This window comes from Prionailurus viverrinus, chromosome E2, assembly GCF_022837055.1.
Source record: "Prionailurus viverrinus isolate Anna chromosome E2, UM_Priviv_1.0, whole genome shotgun sequence".
Classification (NCBI taxonomy): domain Eukaryota; kingdom Metazoa; phylum Chordata; class Mammalia; order Carnivora; family Felidae; genus Prionailurus; species Prionailurus viverrinus.
The window spans coordinates 55,397,414-55,416,846 of NC_062575.1; the positions used below are offsets into that span (position 1 = coordinate 55,397,414).

Below are 19,433 nucleotides of genomic sequence, written 5' to 3' on the forward strand. Positions count from 1 at the left end.
ACACAGTGTAACACATAATACAGTGGATTGAATAGTCTGCCCTCCAAGTTATGTCCAGGCTCCATCTTTGAAACAGTGGCACATTCTGAAAACGGGATAACATTTTTTCAGCACCAACTCTGCAGCAGGCATTGTGCATGAGATGCAGTTGTGAGCTTGGTGTTACAGTTAAGAAGTGTGACCTATCCATGGCTCAGAGAGATCAATTAACTTGCCCAAAATTCCAAAGTTAAGAACCCAGGGGAGCTGGGAAACCAGGACCCAGGGTTGTGGGACTTCACATCCATGGCTTTCCAGGGTCAGGTCTTCCACAGACCTCAAGGTGGCGCCCGGGAGCAAGTTGTGGATTCTCATACCTCGCGTTTAAAATTCCTTCTTCCTGGGTGCTTAGGGGCGCATCTCAAACCCCAAAGTGCACACAAAGCACCAGCGGATCTCGTTAAGATGCAACTCCTGATTCAGTTGGTCTGAGGAGGGGCCAAGAATTCACACTTTCTAACAAGCTCCCTGGAGATGCTGATACGGCACAATGACTCTCTTGGCACCTGTGCTGGCTGGCCAAGGAACTCCAGGACAAGAGTAATAATGGTCATAATAATCACAGAAGCAACTAGTTTTACATGCCTATTCTGCGCCAGGCTCTGTACCCTTGCCTTGACGTGCATTCTCTCCCTTAATGCTCAGCATAGGAAATAGACACAGGTTTGAATCCAGCCTGTTTGTTCTTTATTTTTTTTAAAAATTATTTTCATGTTTATTTACTTATTTTGAGAGAGACAGAGCACGAGTAAAGGAGAGGCAGAGAGAGAAGGAGAGAGAATCCCAAGCAGGTTCCACACTGTCAGCACAGAGTCCGATGCAGGGCTGGATCCTATGAACCACGATGTCGGGACCTGAACCAAAATCAAGAGCCAGATGCTTACCGGACTGAGGCACCCAGGCCTGCCTGTTCTTTAGCATAGAAGGGATATTTTCCATGGGCGACCCAGGCCAGGATCTGAGAGAATGGAGCCCTGGGTGCTAGGGGTCTAGCTGCAAAGCCAAGGGGTGGGGCGGGGCACTTAGGCATCTGGAAATTGAAGGAGAGTGAGGTTAAGGGTCAGCAAAGGGAATCTGGGACCCCCGACTGCCTCTATAAAACTCTCAAGGCAGGTATCCTTCCTTCCTTTCTCTCTGTCTGTCCCTATCTTCCTATCTGTCTAACTGAGTCCCTCCCTCTATCTCCCTAGGTCCTTCTTCAGAACCTTTTTCTATGGTTCTATTTCACTTTCCCTCTTTCTAAAGCTCCCCAAAGCTCCCTCTCTTTTTGAATCTCTTTACATCTGAATTTGTCTTTAAATCTTCTTTGCTCTGTTTCTGTAAAGCTCAGTGTCTCCGCTTCCTCGCCCCCCCCCTTTTTCTTCCTTCTCTCACCCCCTCCCTCTCTCCCTACTGCCTTAGTCGAGACCCCCCAGCTTCGGCTTTGGCAGGGTGCCCCTGCATTTGCTTCTGTTGGCCAGAGCACGGTGTGGTTTTGGGCAAAGGCTCAGGCCTCCCACTCCCTTGATTCATATCCCGCCTCTGCCACGTACCAGCTGCAGAAACTGAGCCAAATCCTCCCAACCTGACTGCCCCTCACTGACTTTTTGAGGGCCTCCCTCCTGAGGCTGCTGTCATAACTGGGAGAGACGAGGCATGCAATGAATGCAGCGAGGTGTCAGGCTCTCGATACATGGTTGCTGTTGTCATCATCATCATTATGATTACTAATAAAAGGTAACCCACAGCCAGCCTCTCTGTAGCTAACAATTAGATGCTTATCTGGTGTGTGGAATGCATGGGGAAGATCCTCCCACCAACAAAATTGGGGCCACTCCCTGACCTCGGTTTTTAGCCAGGGTCAACCATCCCAAGAGCGAGGGCACCGGGTGGAGGACGCACCAACTTTCCAAGCCACACCCGATGACAGTTTGGGGCCTCAGTCACAGCCTCTCCGAGGAGGTCCTGAGCCAAGTCTGTGCATTTCGGGGGAGTGCAGAATCAAGCAAGAATCAGCCACAGTTGGGTTAGTGTCTGATTTAACAATTCAAGGATACCGAATACTATCAAAAGATGGCCACAGTGAACGGGGACACACAAAATGCACACAACTTTCCCAGCCCCATAGAGGGGCTCAGCCTCAGGACACTATCTATGCAAGGTGTGGCTTGACAATTTAAAAGCTAATTTTTTACTCCCTTTAGACCTTAGGGGCAGAGGTTCAATGTCAAATGCATCATTATCATCACTGGTTTGTACAGAATCCTTCTCTTGCCCCCCCCCCCCTTCCATCCCTCCCTTCTCTTCTCTCTTCCCACCCTCCCTCGGTCTTACAAAATGTGTAGTGTGGTTCTTATGGGCCTGTAATTTTAACTTATGTTATTGGCATTAGATTATATATATATCATTCTATTCTTATTCACTTTCAAATAGCATTTAAAAAAAATTTTTAAATATTTATTTATTTTTGAGACAGAGAGAGACAGAGCATGAACAGGGGAGGGGCAGAGAGAGAGGGAGACACAGAATCTGAAGCAGGCTCCAGGCTCTGAGCTGTCAGCACAGAGCCCAACACCAGGCTCGAATTCATGGACCATGAGATCATGACCTGAGCTGAAGTTGGACGCTTAACCAACCGAACCACCCAGGTGCCCCTCAAACAGCATTTTGTTTTAAAGACCCAACCATGTTGCTGTGTTCACACATCTGCCCCATTGCATCGAACTCCATGATGGGCATCCACACATTTACTCAACAATCCCGCTAGGGATGGACACGCAGTGGCTGCCAACTCCCAGCCACCACAAAGAACACTGCAAGGCACATCCTTGTACGTGACCCCTTGTGGGTGTGGAAGAATTTCTTTGGGATGTATAGCCAGGAAAGAAATTGCTGAGTCATGGGGTATGTATATACTTAATTAAATGAAATAGTGCCAGATCCTTCCTCAGAGCTGAAGGCCCCACACTTACCCTGGTAGCACTTGAACATCCCAGGATGCCTGTACATCCCTGACAACACTGAACACTGCCCATCCTTCTAATTTTCTCTAGCCTAATTGGTGTAAAATTGTAGCTCACTGCTGTTGAAATTTACATTTCTCTGATAATAAATGAGTTTGAACATCTCCTCTTATGCATGTCAGCTTTTAGATTCCGCTTCTGCAAATTGCCTGTTCATAAGTTTTACCCATTTTCCCGTAAGGGTGCCCATCCCTTTTCTTAATTCACAGGTGCTTCTTGCATATTATAGGTGTTAGTCCCTAGTACATTATGAATATTGCAAATGACCTCTCCCATTCTTTTATTTTTTAAATTTTTAAAAATATTTATTCATTTTTGAGAGACAGAGAAAGACAGAGTGTGAACAGAGGAGGGGCAGAGAGAGAGGGAGACACAGAATCTGAAGCAGGCTCCAGGGTCTGAGCCATCAGCACAGAGCCTGACATGGGGCTCGAACTCACGAACCATAAGATCATGATCTGAGCCGAAGTTGGATGCTTAACCGACTGAGCCACCCAGGCACCCCAACCTCTCCCATTCTGATAAATGTTTTAATGGCCCATTTTAGTCTACTTTTAAGTTTGACATAATGAGACTAATCAATGTTCTGTTCTATGATCTGTACTTTCCAAGTCTTAAGAAGTTGTTCTTTGTCACAAAGATTTGAAGATAATCTCCTTGGTTTTCTTCTGTTTACTTTATAAGTGTATCTTTCACATATTGGCCTTTAATACATCTTGAGTCTACCTTTGTGTGTGGTGTTAGATAGATATCTAAGTATATTTTTCTCCACACATTAAGCCAGTTTTCCTGACACTATTTACTATGCTTACCATCTTCCTCCCATTAATTTGGATTGATATTTTACCATATTTTATAACTCCCCATATAGTATATAATATATTGAGTTCTGAACACTCTCTTCTGTCTCACTGAGCAATTTGTCTACTCCTGCACTCACTAACACTACACTTTTTTAATTTAATTATTTTGAACACTACACTTGAAAAACTACATTATTTTATTTTTGCAGCCTGTCTTAATATCTGGTAGGGCAAGAAGCTTATTTCTTGCACCACCACAGCCCTATTCTCCTTACCACTTACATCACCATGCAGGAAATACACTGGTCCTCTCCACCCTTGACAGGAGCCATTTGCAGACATCTGTTCCCTCCTGATTCTGGAGCCAGGCTTCACACTGAAAAAGGCACATCCTCATTCAGGAAGAGAGAGTTGATCCTGCCCAGGAAAATCTGCACAATGTCTTAAGCTCAGGTTTTGTTCCTAGAAACTTCATTTCTCCCATCAACTCCTCTGTATCAGCATACCTAACACCAACTAGAGTAGCACAGCTGCTGGAGGTTCTGTCCTCTCTTGTTTCAAGTTCGGATGTTGGGAGTGTGCCCCTGGAGCAGGGGCTTATGCAAGTCACCAAGAGTGCAGGCTTCTTTTTGCTTCTTGCAGTCGTCTTTATCCCGTGGCTTTTATCCTTGTGGTGCCAAGTGGCTGATCCACCTCTGGGCATCCCCATTCTTGGTGGGAAGGGGATAGGTTCCAAACATAACACCCACCCTTTTATCAGCAAAACAAAAACTTCCCAGGGAAATCCACCCACTGGGTTTCAGCTTACATCTTGTGCTTAAAACTGGATCACCTGGCCACCCACATGCAGGGAGAACATCTTTATCCGGATTACGTGCCACCCTGAGTAATAGTTGGGTTTGTGTGGTAATCCAACAACTACATCTCAATTTTGCCCAGGCTGCCCTGTGCTGAGTCAGACAAGATCACAACACATCAATCTCTGCTTCCGGGCCCACACACCTCCCTTCTGATCTCCTGCTCAACCTTGAGTCTAAACCTGACCCAGAATGCTTCCAGGCTGTGCCATCAGGAGAAAGAAGCATGGGGACAGGGTAGGGGGTGGGGGAGTCAAGCACAGTGCTTCTCCTAAACTTTTCACCATAGCTTTGACAGGTGTTAGATCAGCGTATTGCCTTTAAAACTGTTGAAGAGAGGTGCCTGGGTGGCTCAGTCGGTTGAGTGTGCGACTTCGGCTCAGGTCATGATTTCACCCTTCATGAGTTCGAGCCCCGCATGGGGCTCTATGCTGACAGCTCGGAGCCTGGAGCCTGCAGCCTGCTTCAGATTCTGTGTCTCCCTCTCTCTCTCTGTCCCTCCCCCCCTCACACTCTGTCTTTCTCTTAAAAAAATAAACATTAAAAAATCTGTTAAACCGTTGAAAAAACTAGAAACTACCCGATGTCCATTTATAGTAAAAAGGGTAAATAAATTGGAGTACATTTACACAAAAGTAAACAGTGCCATAATGAAGAGACATCCACAACTATAGACAAAAATCTGGGTGAACCACACACAAATATAAGACTGAGCAAAACAAGCCAAACACAAGATAATGCACTGTGTGATTTTATTTATATGCATCTATTATATTTCCATAAATCTATAAAAATACATTTATATTTATTCATACAAAGTTTATAAGTGGGCAAAACCAATGGATGGTGATAAAAGTCAGGAGGTCACTGCACTTGGCAAAGGGTAGTGACTGCAAGGGGGCCCCTAGATCTTCTGGGGGAGCTTGTCATATCCCGCTTCTCCATCTTGGTGCTGGTTACAAGGATGTCTTCTGTTTTGTGAAAATCCATCGAGTTTATAATACTCATGAAAAGGGCACACTTCTGTTTGTACATTATCCTTCAATGAAAAGTTAATTTTAAAATATTGCTAAAAGGACACCTATAAGAGACACGCTTGGCTGTTTACCTACCATCCATGTTTCTCTTCTTCTTTGATAGGAGAATCTTCATTTTATTCAGGGAGCAGCTCCTTTCCTCAAGCCTCCACTACTCAGGGGACATTCTGGGCTCAGTCTCGGAAAATGAATCCTGATTGGTGCAAATCAACCATGTTAATCCATTTCCTCTAGCCTGCGATTGGTTTAGGAAAGGGCATGTGACCCAATTTTGACCAATAAGAATGAAGGGAATTCTGCTGGGGCAGTTTCTGGGGAAGTGTTACCCGTCTCTGAAAGATGCTCTCTGGGGGCCCGTGGTGGCTCATTTGGTTAAGTGCCTGACTTCAGCTCAGGTCATGATCTCACACTCCGTGAGTTCAAGTCCCGTGTCGGGCTCTGTGTTGACAGCTCAGAGCCTGGAGCCTGCTTCACATTCTGTGTCTCCCTTTCTCTCTCTGCCCCTCCCCTGCTCATGCTCTGTCTCTCTTTCAAAAATAATCATTAAAAAAAATAAAAGACACTCGCTGCTGTCATTGATCTTGAGGAACCACACACCAAGGAGAACCAAGAGAAGCAGAGAGAAGTGGAACTGGAGCCCTCACAGCCCTTACTTGGATTTCTTGGTACGCAAGGTTAAAACCTAACTATTCAAGGCACTATGAATTTTTTCCTGTTGCCAAGAGCAGATCGACCAACAGCATCATTTTGGAAAAGATACTCAAGATTGCCCCTCAGCTAGCATTCTGCTCTGTTCTGCATTTTGCCCCCTAACATTCCAACTTTGAGTTATCTCTGTCACCTGCAATTATGTCAGTATTATTTGTCCGTATTTTGCACCATGGCACCCATCGTGTGCTTGCTTACAGAGAGCGGTTGGACTGTCACCTACATTCTTAGGCTCCTCTCCCTTTCCCTCATCTTCAGAACCATCTTGTAGCATCTTCTAATCTCTCACTCTGACTGCCACCCCCCCCCCCCGACAACTCCTTCTTATAAGGACCCTCCTAACAATCCCCTTTCCCTGTACTCTGTGCTCATTTTATTCATATCACTTACATGCTTATTATAGTACATAATTTATTTGTCTATCTCTTTACTGTCTGTCTTCCCCTGTGAAAATGGGAGCTCTGTGAGGCAGGAAGTTGCTCTCTGTTTTGCCTGTTGTGGAATCTCAGCATCTGGAAGCTTCCTGGCACAAAATACCCACTCAAACAGCATTTGTGAAGAAAACGCAGAGCGGCTTGAGCAGATCTCTGCTTCTTGCAACTGAAATAACCCAATAGAGCAAACACAGTGGCGTGGACAGGAGAAGTGACTTGTTCCTGGCTGCCCGGTCATTCAGTGAGTGCGGGACATCACACAAGAGTCCACTTCTCCTCAGATGCTTTATTTCTGGGACCAGATTTGGGTCACAGCTGCAGAGCAGGGACGGCCTCTGGGTCTGAGGAAGGAAGCACCGGGGAGACTGAGGTGCAGCTCTCACATTGGTCATTCTGGGAACTGTCTCTAGGACCTGAATGGAGAGACAGCATCAGCCCACTGTTGGGGAAGGGGGACCCTGATTCCAGAGACTTGGAGGGGCTGGAGAGATTGAGATTGCTAATCCCTGTTAGGGAACAGGGGTCTGGAGGGAGTGTCATGGTCCCTGCAAGAGTGAGGACCGCAGAGGATGGGGCACATCAGAATGCCCAGTCCCGGGATGCCTCATGAGTTGGACTGGATGGTGTCCTGGATCCACTTGGTGAATTGGCAGAGGTTGGTGTAGACGCCGGGTCTGTTGGGCTGGGCACAGGGAAAGTCTCCCCAGGACACGAGGCCCTGTAGGGAGCCATTGCAAACCACAGGCCCCCCAGAATCACCCTGTGGAGGAGAAAGGTGCTCACAGAGAGGCAGAGATGTGGAGAGGTGGAGAGAGGGAGACACACAGGTGAAGAAAGGCCAGGGTGGCAAGAGATAGAGACACAGAGGCGGAAAAAAGTAGAGAGGTGACGGAGACGTAGGTGAGAGAGAGGGAAGGAGAGAGGGGGAGAGAATGTTAACGTATCACTGTAAATCCAAACCTTAGAAGTTCTGTTTGCCCCTCTACCCAACCCCCACCTGTGTCGCCCTCACTGGGTCTCCCTGTCCCTATTTCTGTTTCTCTTTTCCAGCTTTCGATCATTGTATTTCTCCTACTGGACATGCCTTCCTCTCCCTTCGTCACTCTTCACCTGCCCTTGCAGCAATCCACCTTGTTCTTACACACCTCATCTTTGCAGAGAGGTAGTTCTCAGCCCTCGGATGAGGCTTTCTCATCCTGGGCACCACTGACGTCGGGGCCAGGTCATTCTTTGCTGTGGTGACCATCCTGTGCATTGTAAGGTGTTCAGCAGCATCCGTGACCTCTATGCACTAGATGCCAGTAACCCTCTTCCTCCCCAGGGGACAGCTGTGACAACCAAAAATATGAACAAGCACTGCCATGTGTCCCCTGGGGTGGGTCTGGGGGTAGGTTGAGAACCACTTCCGTGGGTTGCCTGTGTTTAACTCCCCACAGCTCCAGCAATTCCTCTCCTATAATAATACCACTCTTTACTGTCGTTTCTTATGAGTGCTTATGCGAGATACTGGTATCCAGTATAAAGAAATCCAGAGCCTGGCTTCTTTCTTTGTTAGCATTGTTTCAAGGCAAAAGAGCCTGGCTGCCTGTGAACCTCTAACTTTCAACTTTCTTGCAGATTAATTGTTTTCATTGTATGTTGCTTAATATCCCTGCAGAGTTTCCTTTGAGAGGCAGTTAGTTCACTGCTCTGAGTTTGCTTCCTCCTCTGTAAAACAGAGCTATCAATAATGGCTAAGTGAGTTAATGAGCTCATCGATGTACATAAATGACATAAAGCGGGGTCTGAGATTAGCTGCTATTATTATGATAGTGTTAGTGTTGTTACTTTTTGCTCCCAGGGGCCACACCCTGACCACACGCTGGTATGAAAAGCTACTTGAGGTCTGCAGAATGAAAAACAAAGTGCTAAACGGGGCTCCAGAAAAGCTACAGTGATTTTAAATGCTGACCTGTGGATTAGATGTGTTTTCTTCTGATAAAAATCCCTCTCTCTCTCCAGATATGTGTGTCCATGTTACGTGGGGACAGAGATGATATTGGGAAGTTGCTGCAATTGTCAGGTTTGTAAAGTTCTTTTTGTGGGGGGGGTTGGGTGGGGGGCGGGGGGGGGGGGAGTTGCCCAGCCATCAGAATGGGATGATGTGCTTACTAATTGCCAGTGTTACTGAAGTGTACCTCCTGCTGGCAGGGAACACCTGAATTTATATCCCTCTAGAACCGTTGAGGGCCTGAATACAGGGAAGGGTCCTGATCCCTGCAACAGTATAATTTTAATTTCTGTCATCCTCAAAAGATAGAGCTTCCATGAGGACATAAAGAAGTTCTGTATTGGGGATCAAGGAGTATTTGTTGAATATTTGCCCCCACCCATCTCTCCAGGCTCAACTCCTACTGCACCCTCCCTCAGTCTCCCAAACGTTCTGGCTTTTTCTGTCCTTTGAATCAGCCAGACTCTTCCCTGCTGCAGGACCTTTGCACATGTTTTTCTTTTCTTTTTTTTTTTAAATTTTTTTAATGTTTATTTATTTTTGAGACAGAGAGAGACAGAGCATGAATGGGGGAAGGGCAGAGAGAGAGGGAGACACAGGATCGGAAGCAGGATCCAGGCTCCGAGACATCAGCCCAGAGCCCGACGCGGGGCTCGAACTCACGAACCGTGAGATCGTGACCTGAGCCGAAGTCGGACGCTCAACCGACTGAGCCACCCAGGCGCCCCTGCACATGTTTTTCTTACCCTTAGCCTTTGCAAGACTGACTCCTTCGTGTCATTCAGCCTCTACCCATTCTTTTATACCTCTACCATTCTTTTAAAAGTAAATATATATATATATATATATATATATATATATATATATATTGGGGCACCTGGGTGGCTCAGCCGGCTAAGTGTCCGACTCTTGATTTCTGTTCAGGTCATCATCTCACAGTGGTTTGTGAGATCGAGCCCCCGCACTGGGCTCTGTGCTGACAGTGCAGAGCCTGTTTAGATTCTCTCTCTGCCTCTCTCTCTCTCTCTCTCCCCCTCAAAATAAAGAAATAATAAATAAACATTAAAAAAATTTAAAAATATATTTATTTAAGTAATCTCTACACCCAGTGTGGGGCTTGAACTCACAACCCCAGATCAAGAGTCTCATGCTCTTCCGACTGAGCCAGCCAGATGCTCCCCAAACACCCTTTTGAATATTGTCCCTCATCACTTGCTATCATAAAACTATGTTTTATAATTCTCTGAAATTACCCTAGTTATGCAGTTTCTTGACCATTGGGGCTTAAAAATAATTTTATTTTTTATTTTATTTTAAGCAATTTCTATGCCCAATGTGGGGCTTGAACTCACGACCCTGAGATCAAGAGTCACATGCTGTGCCAGCTGAGCCAGCCAGGTGCCCGACCATTGGAGGTTTTTTTTTTTTTTTTTTTTTTAACCTTTTCTGCCCTCCAACAAACTTCCAACAAGTTTGCAATCAAGCCTCTGTATTAAATATTCTCTTTCTTCAAATACCTAGCGAAAGTTTTTGTTTTCCTTCCTCAAGGCAGTTTACTAGCATTTGTCAGGAAACTTTCATACTACAGATTTTGTGGGGACAAGATATGTAACTGTCATCTGCCTGAAATTTGCCAAAACAGACAAAACTAGTACCTATTACATGAAGGGTGCCCCCTCAGATGTGATAGCTGCAGTGCACAACCTGCCTAACCATACAAAGCAGACTTGATCTCTCCCTCTAGACCAGTGAGTGCTGTCTAATATGGTAGCTCTTTCTGTCCCTCCCATGTGCTCTTTTTCTCTCCCTCTCAAAATAAAAATAAACTTTTTAAAAAAGAATGTAAAAAATCTCATTTACAAATGTTTTATATGTTCTACATTTTTAAATCATGGTGCTTGGGATACATGGGGTTAAATAGAATTTATTATTAAAACAGCTAACTTTACCTGTTTCTTTTTAAAATGTAGCTACTATAGGGGCACCTGGGTGGCTCAGTGGGTTAAGCATCTGACTTCAGCTCAGGTCATGATCTCACGGTTTGTGGGTTCGAGCCCTGTGTCAGGCTCTGCGCTGACAGCTCAGAGCCTGGAGCCTGCTCTGGATTCTGTGTCTCCCTTTCTCTCTCTCTGTCTCTCTGCCCCCTCCCCTGCTCATTCTCTGTCTCTGGCTCTCAAAAATAAATGTTAAAAAATAATAAATAAAATGCAGCTACTAGAAAATTTAAAATTACATGTGTGACTCACATATTTCTACTGGACAGGGCTGGGTTCCGAGCACTTAGCAAGGTTTCAGGTTACAGAGTTGGCACTTGCTGTGTATTTGCTGAGCAAATGCAGAAGTCTCAAGCCTTACCTGGCAGGAGTCTCTGCCAGCCTTGTCACCAGCACAGAACATTGTGGAATCTATCTGTCTTGGATAGGCCTCCTTGCACCTGTCGATACTTAGCACGGTGATGTTCAAGCACTGGAGGACCTTGGGGAATTTAACTGTCAGAGACACACAGAGTAGGGCCACAGTGAGCAGTGAGGAAGACGGGGAGGGGCAGTGCTCAGAGGCAGAGAGGGGGAGAAGGCAGGCAGGGGTGGGGTCGAGAGGGGCCTGGACACTCACTGCTGGGGCTGCTGGTTGTTCCCCAGCCAGATACCAAGCATCTGGTTCCAGCAGACGGACACCGGGAGGAGATGTTGATGGGCTTAACATACTGAGTTTCACGGATTCTTCTGTTCAGTTTGATGAGCATGAGGTCATTGGAGTGGCCGGGATGGGAGTAGCCAGGATGGGGGATGGTTTTGATCCCCTGGAACATCTGCTGCCCAGATTCATAAACGGGTGACAGGGAATGGTGGCCGAGACGGATTCTGAAAAATCTAAGGAAGATGGTGCAGATTACCAACAACCCCGAACCCTATGCTTTTATCCAGTTTCAAGCACATCCCAAGTCTAGTCCCATCCCCGACTCCACCCATCCCATCCCCGACTCCACCCATCCCATCCCCGACTCCACCCATCCCATCCCCAACCTGAATCCTTTCTGTACACAGAAACCACCACGTGCGCATCCCCAAAACGATCTAAACACCCCAACCTCAAACCCAACCGCCTCCAAAACGCCCCATAACTCTAATCCCAACCCTACCCTCAGCCCCATCCCAACCCCATGTATCTGCGCCCCACCCCCTCCCAAACTCTAAAGCCACTGAATCACATCTCCATTCCAAACCACTCAGCATATGCACCCACCCCAAACCCAATGCACGCCCAACTCCCACCTCTGCCACGATCCCTTCTCCAGCCTCAGCCCTCTGCACCCCATCTCCATCCTTAATCCCATCTCAACTGTACCCCTTCGTCATCCCCGCCGGACCCTCATCTCCATGCCCCCACCCCTGCCCCCTGCCCTGTCCAGTCCTGCTCTTAGAGCCCCACTCAACTGCTTCCGGCAGTGGGCGGCTGTGAGCAGCCACTGCGGATGCACCAGCACGGCCCCACAGTAGAGCTGGTTGGGATGCATCAACAGTGCACCCTGCCAAGGCTGGCCGAGCTTCTCGCAGTCGGTCCCGTTCACGATGCGGCTGCTGCTGCCTTCGTCTGCCCTGGTGTCCTCCTGGGCCCCAGCTCCAAGGTCCCGCGTGCTCCCAGAGGGCCGCGTGCCGGCGTCAGAGGGGTTGTCGCAAGAGGTAACATCGTTTGCAAGAACAGGTTCTAGGGGCAGAAAATGGGCGGGGTTTGGGGACGGGGCGGGGCTTGGGCGCAGGGGGTGGGTCTTTGAGCCAAGAGGCGGGGCCAGCCAGAGGTCGTCTGACTTCCGAAGGGCCCTGACACTGAGGGGCGGGCCCGGGGCTTTAGGGGCGAAGGCTGGAGTCTAAGGGTGAAATCTCTGATGAGGGACAAGGCTTAGAACTCAAGGACAGAGTCCAGGATCAGGTGGTTTACTGGACTCTGACTGCACCTCAAGATTCCTGGGAGTGGCTAGAGCTTAGTGGGCGGGGCCAGGGAGGGTCAAGTTGGACGACCCCAAGGGCCGAGCCAAGGCTCAGCGGGTGGAGCCTGGGGAATGGACCGGTGAGCAGGGCTTTAAGGGTAAGACCTGGGCTCAGGAAGTGGGGTCAGGCCTGGAGGGGGCAGCTGGAGAGGCCAGGGTCTCTTTAAATTTTTTTTTTTCAACGTTTATTTATTTTTGGGACAGAGAGAGACAGAGCATGAACGGGGGAGGGGCAGAGAGAGAGGGAGACACAGAATCGGAAACAGGCTCCAGGCTCTGAGCCATCAGCCCAGAGCCTGACGCGGGGCTCGAACTCACGGAGTGCGAGATCATGACCTGGCTGAAGTCGGACGCTTAACCGACTGCGCCACCCAGGCGCCCCAGAGGCCAGGGTCTCTTAAAGAGCCCTGACTTGGGCGAGGAGGTAGGGGCTGGGCTCTAAGAGCTGCAGACAGGACCGGAAGTGGAACCTGGCCAAAAGGAGGGAGAGCCATCCAGGTGGGGCCTGGCTTGCGCCGCCCAAGGGGACCCTGACTGTGGATAAAGCCTGGAGTAGCAGCGCGGTTGAGGAAAGGGGGCAGAGTCAGAGCCCCTGGGCGGAGCGAGAGTTGGGGGAGCAGAACCAGGAAAGTGCTCAGCTAGAGGGGCCGGGTGGTGGCAGACAGCAGGCCTGATTTTTTGCCTTCTCAAACACGAACGTACCTCCTGAATCCTCCTGCCAATACGGTCCCCCCTACAGACAGACACGGATACCTCACTCCATTGCTAGTCCCCCATAGTCCGTTTAGTTGTTCACATTCTTGCCGATGACCCAGAGATGCCAGGCACTGGTGCCGCCTTCATTTATGCACACACTCCAAGAAACATGCGCACAATGGCTGTCACCAATAGGCACACACACACACACACACACACACAGACACGCGTGGTCTCCCCCGGGATGGCTACAGGCACAGCTCCGTCTCATGGTACACACACTTCCCAGGTACACGCACTCGGTGAACGCCTCACGAGACCTCATGCACCCACCCAGTGTCTCAGCGATACGAATGCACGTATACATCTATGTAGAGACCACCACATGCACTTCTGCCCACAGGCACGTTGGCCTGGTGACAATATCACACTCAGTAAACCCAGCGTGGGACAGTGCAAGTGACCTGGCATCAGCCACCCGCACACAGCCACTGCCTCCTAGTGACAGCCACTTCTATTAAGGCAGGAATGGAAACTCCACCCACACAGCTGTGCCGTCACACAGCCCCCTATAAGCACACAGTCACAAACACGCACACATAGAACCCCAAGCCGTCACACAACCCAAATATAGCCACCCGTAGTCTTGCACTCAGCTACAATCACACGATCACAAACGGCTATCTGCAAGTACCTGGCCACACATTTTCATGGTAACAAGCACGTTTGTTACCTGCAATCTGGTGACACAGGGACAAGAGCCCCAGATCCCTGCAGTCATACACAGTCACACATATAATGTGCATACAAGCACCCGCACAGACACTGAGCCACACATGATCCTATATGCACACACACCCAGTCACACAGTCGCACACACACAGCCTCCAGGGTAATGTACCTGTCACAGGCAGTCACTTGATATGGGAAAAGGTCCCCTCCCCACCCACCCCCCCATATACACGGTGACAGGCACACAGCCACACACAATCACTTGGTCACAAATACGGACACCGACTCCTAGTCACCCAGTCCTGGAGCCATACCCACCGAGTCTCCCTGGGACAAACACTCCAATGTCACTCAGAGAGTCACCCACAGCCCCACCCACAGTTTGCCAACAGGCACACACAGGGGTTCTGGTTACCTCTCACCCCCAGAATCAGAGCTGTGATCAGGGCACCGACCATCCACGTCCTGGGGGGTCCTGCTGTAGCCATGGCCACTTGGACCTGGTGGGAAGGACAGAGGGCAGGGTGGCCCAGGTGATTCTGGGAGCCCTTACCTCACGTTCCTTCCTTCCCTGTCCCATTTCCCAGGGCAGAGACATTGGACATTGCCTTCCAATCCCCCAAGAGCTACAGACTTCAGAGGGCAGACATCCAGCCCTCTCCAGTTGGGCAAGGAGGGAGGATAGAGAGAGTGGGGGTGCATCCAAGCCCAGAGCCAGAGGCAGACACCTCTCCCTCCCAGTGGTCTTCCCCAGGCCTCACCTGCCAAGCGAGGTCCCCCCTGGTAGGGGGTGGGGAACCGGCTCCCAGCTCAGCCACAGACTTCTCAGGCCTGCGCCGTCCTTCCGCGCCTCCTCCTGGGCTCCGGGCACCCGGCCTGGGTTATAACCACCCACTGATCCCCGGGGCGCATTCCCAGGTAGTGAGGCGCCCCGTCAGGCCTCAGCAATCACTCCTCCTGCCTGCCCCCCACCTCCACCTCCAGAGCACCCCCCCCCCCACCCAGTCCCAAAGGCCACTCCCTAATTCCCTGGCCCGGGGGATGGGGAGGGGTCTCCGCGGGGCTGGGCCACCTCGACCTGCAGCTCCTGCCCCCCAGCGTCGCATTCGTGCTTCTGACCTGCTCTGGGCGCTCTTCTTGGCGCCAGGATTTTTCTTTATTTTCCATGCCTTATACTCCTTCCGCTTCTCTCTGTCCCCGCCTTACAGCCTTCCCACCCGTGTCTCTGTTTTTTTGTTTTTGTTTTTTTTCCCAAACTCTTACAGCCTTCTTTCTCTGTTTTTGCGTCCCTCTAAATCTTTCTGAGAATCTCTCAATATAAAGCGTCCACCAAGTATCTGTTTTTGGGTGTCTCCCCCCATCACACATCCCGCCCCCCGCGGCCACGTCACATCCCCCCCCCCCACCTTAGGATTCCCGTCTCTCTCTGTGCCTCTGCGTCTGTCTCTCAGCCCCCCCCCCCACCCCACCCCGCGCCCGGCCTTTTTCTGTGTCTCTAACCCTTGCACTTTATCCGCCTCTGAGGTTCTCTCTCTTTTTAATGGTTCTGATATTTATTTATTTTGGGGGGGGGGAGCGGAGAGAGAGAGAGCAAGAGGGGGAGGGGCAGAGAGAGAGAAAATCCCAAACAGGCTCCACACTCAGCTTGGAGCCAGGCTCAGGGCTCAGTCTCAGGACTGTGAGATGGTGACCTGAGCCGAAATCAAGAGTCAGATGCTTCACGGACTGAGCCGTCTGGGCGCCCCTAGACTTCTCATCTTATTTTCCTTTACTTCTCTTTTGCTTTTTTTTTTTTTTTTTTTACAGCTTTGAGGTATAATCGGAGTACAATAAACTGCGTATATTTAACGTGTACGATTTGATGAGTACGATTAGATGAGTTTTGACATACATACACCCAACCATCATCCCAGACAGTGAGCAAACCCATCACCCCCCTAAGTTTCCTCCTATCCCTTTACGTCCCTGTGATTCTCAGTCTCCATCTCTCTATACCTCAGGGTCTCTCTTTGTATCCTTCCTTCTCTAATACCTTTCTTTCCTCTGTGATTCTATCCTTCTTGATCTCCCTGTTTGTCTCTGCGTCTACATCATTCTGTCCCTCTGTCTCTGTCTGTCTCTCACTGGCTCTGAGTATCTGTATCTCTGTGTCTTTCTGTCCCTCAGCCTCCCTCGCCTTGTATTTTGGAAGCCACTTTGCTAAGGGATCCCTCATCCCTCCTCCTGTCCCTCACCCTGAGGCGGGAGCCACAGGGCAGAAAGGGGCAGGGATCCAGTCCGGTAGGGGGGGAGGGCGCCCCCCCCCGCCCCCCACCCCCCCGCAGAGGCTTTGACTGGGCTGGCACAGCCAGGCGTGGGTGAGAGGGTTGGGCAGGGCCACCTGTTGATGGGGAAAGAGGCCAGAATAAAGGGTGGGTGGCTCCTGGCCCTGTCGGAAATGGGGCACTGGGTGGGGAGCCCAAAAAGTGGCTTCTCTATCACCAGTCCTGGGTCATCTGGGCTTGCCTTTCCTGATCTTTTCTCCATTTGGTCTCTTCTTTCTGTCTGGCCCCAGCTCTCTGCATCTGTCTCTAACAGTGTCTCCAAGTCTGACGCACTGGGATGTAAGAGCCCCTTACTCACTCAACAGCTCCTTACGGGGTACCAGACTGAGGTGAAAAAAACCAGACAAGGACCCCGGGAGATGATCCCTTTGGAACTCACATTCCTTGAGGGTAAAACCGAACTGCACTGCTCACGTCTGTAAGCCTGCACCTGTTGAACCAGAGGTTTTAGAGACCTTGAGGTTGCTTTCCGTATGTAGGGGGAAAAGAAACTATTCTGAGGTTTATCTTGATTATAATTTATATTGCATATATTAAAGTGACAATTCCAGCGGCCCAGTCACTTCTTTTCTTAATCTTTCAATGCTGGCTTACAGCCCTTTCAATTCTAGATCTGTCTTTTTTTAATTCTAGGTGGTTCTTTACAATAATGTTTGGTCTCATTTACAAACTAAGCCAATCAAGTATCTTCAAACATTTTAAACTACATTTCTAAAACCAACACATTCAATCTCTTCCGGAAGCCCTTCAAATTTTAGACATGCATTTAAGTGAATTTACACACTTGTGTACATCACACTTGTGCATAGGATCAACGTTATAGTCTTTCCAGTCTCCCAACACTGGACGTAAATTTGGTATGACTCCAACTTAACACATAGGCTTGCTATGGAAATTAAGTGAGTTAATATATAAAGTCCGTAGACCAGTGCCTGGCATGTGCTAAGTAAGTGTTTATTATTAGTCGTATCCATTAAAGAAGATAATTCTTGGGATGCCTGGGTGGCTCAGTCAGTTAAGCGTCCAGCTCTTGATTTCAGCGGATTTCTCACGGTTTGCGAGAGTGACCCCGCGTCAGGCTTTGCACTGAGTGTGGAGCCTGCTTGACATTTCTTCCTCCCTCTCTGCCCCTCCCCTGCTTGCGCTCTCTGTCTCAAAATAAATCAATATCTTTGAAAAAGGAAGACAATTCTCTCTCAATTAACTGAAGTTGATTTAGTTCTTCTGGACATCCACTGACTGGCTCCTCCTGGTGACTCTGGCGCATTTCATGGCCCTATTTGTCATTCATAACCTTCAGAAGGGATTGGTCAAGGCGGGCCCAGGCCATTCACGTGACAATATTTCCACGTACACATAAAAATCAGCCACTCCCTGCCATCATGTGGCTTGATCAACTTTCACCTTAGATTTTTAAGACATGCATGTATGCTTTTTCTCTAAATCTGAAGACCGTTGCAACTGAGGGTCTCTGTTCTTTTAAGACTCCCTCTGTCTTTGGGCCACATAACTCTCCCATTGTAGAATAACACACGACTGACTTTGAACATTTCCTATGATGCGATTGCTCTGTTTAACAACTTCCAATTTTGTTCTGTGTTGTGCTGGGCAAAAATAAAGTTGCAGTAAATATTGAAACAGATGAATTGCTGTCTCTGATTCTCCCTCTGTTCCTAAATATTTCTCTGTTCTTAAATCCAGCCCCCATGTAGAGCCCTCTTTTCCCTCTCTCTCTGGGAGCCCCTACCCATCCCACTCACCTCCCTGGAAGGACACCTGGCTTAGAGGCTGTTTTGCCTTCCTCAGAGATGATGCATAGGGGTTGTAAAAACAGAAGGCTTCTCTGAGGACAGGGACAGGCCTGGGACTTGGGGGTAGAGGTGTGTACATTGGTTAGGGATCACGTATGGTGCATGTTGGTGGGAGAAGCCCAGAAAGCATGAAGAAGCCTGGTGTCTGTTCCCTTCATTTCTTAGGGGGACCTACAGTCTCTCCTCCCCTCTGCCCATTGCTCTCCCTTCAAATGGACCACAGCAAGATCTTTCTGGTGCACATATCTGACCCTGTCCTTTTCTCAAGGCCCTCGGGATCAAGGCCAAGTGCTTCTTCCTGGCATTCAAGGCCAACACTGCCTTCTACTGACCCACACTTTCAGCCACACCACCCACTCCTCCTTCCTCAAACCCTGGCTCCCCCATCCTGAGTGATTTGCCATCACCTGAGTGGTGTGCCATCTGGGGCACACCTGATGTTCTCACACCCTCAGGACTTTCTACAGGTTCTCTCCTCTATGAGAATGTCATCCACCCAACCCTTTCCATACAGTGACCCCATATTCAGCCCCCTTCTCCAAACCACCCAGCCGCCACTCAGCCCTCCTCTCTCCCTGCACTGTCATTTCAATCTCCTCCCTGGCCTCCAGTCTCTCCTCTCTGGTCCATCCTGTACAAAGCCACAGTGCTGCTCCTGCTCACAAGCCTCCCATGGCTCCCCACTGCCCTCAGGAGAAAGTCCTATCCTCTCAACCTAGGGTCTGCGGTCTTTTGGGATCTGGCTCCTGCTCTGCTCTCCCATCTACACACAGTGACCTCCCAGCCTTCTCACCTCCCTGCTTCCACTGCTACAAAAGGAGTGGAGGGGAGAGAGCCACCATGAAGGCTAGAACCAGGTGGAGTACTCACAGATGTCTTCTTAGAAGGGAGGAAAAACCAAACTGGGCTGTAAAAGGTAACTAAGAATATCCAGGTTTCAGAGAGGCAGACATGGAATAAAAGCAAAAAAAAAAAAAAAATCACAATAATAATAAAATCCACTCTTTATTGTTCA

The 19,433-nt window shown here is 49.1% G+C and overlaps 1 protein-coding gene across 4 annotated transcripts; it reads right to left on the reverse strand.

Moving 5' to 3' along the window:
* Window positions 1–7,191: 7,191 nt before the first annotated feature.
* On the reverse strand, window positions 7,192–15,607 carry KLK5 (kallikrein related peptidase 5). 4 transcript variants are annotated; one of them, XM_047836332.1, is made up of 7 exons: window positions 15,547–15,607; window positions 15,045–15,177; window positions 14,699–14,783; window positions 12,305–12,575; window positions 11,484–11,740; window positions 11,226–11,359; window positions 7,192–7,640 (listed from the first exon to the last, which is right to left on the reverse strand). In XM_047836332.1, exons 3-7 carry the CDS (start codon window positions 14,769–14,771, stop codon window positions 7,485–7,487), a joined length of 891 nt encoding a protein of 296 aa, XP_047692288.1. In that variant the 5' UTR covers window positions 14,772–14,783; window positions 15,045–15,177; window positions 15,547–15,607; the 3' UTR covers window positions 7,192–7,484. The 4 variants fall into 4 exon arrangements, with proteins under 4 accessions (XP_047692288.1, XP_047692286.1, XP_047692287.1 ...); XM_047836330.1 differs by lacking the exon at window positions 15,547–15,607 and adding an exon at window positions 15,403–15,541 and having other exon boundaries at window positions 15,045–15,159; XM_047836331.1 differs by lacking the exon at window positions 15,547–15,607 and adding an exon at window positions 15,403–15,486.
* Window positions 15,608–19,433: the final 3,826 nt, after the last annotated feature.

Excerpts from the sequence above, each read along its gene's own strand:
- KLK5 (XM_047836329.1), bottom strand. The coding sequence starts at position 15,450 with ATGGAAAATAAAGAAAAATCCTGGCGCCAAGAAGAGCGCCCAGAGCAG. Across the intron at positions 14,784-15,402 it reads AAGAAGAGCGCCCAGAGCAG|GTCCAAGTGGCCATGGCTAC; the intron begins GTCAGAAGCACG and ends CCTTCCCACCAG. Across the intron at positions 12,576-14,698 it reads TCTGATTCTGGGGGTGAGAG|AACCTGTTCTTGCAAACGAT; the intron begins GTAACCAGAACC and ends TTCTGCCCCTAG.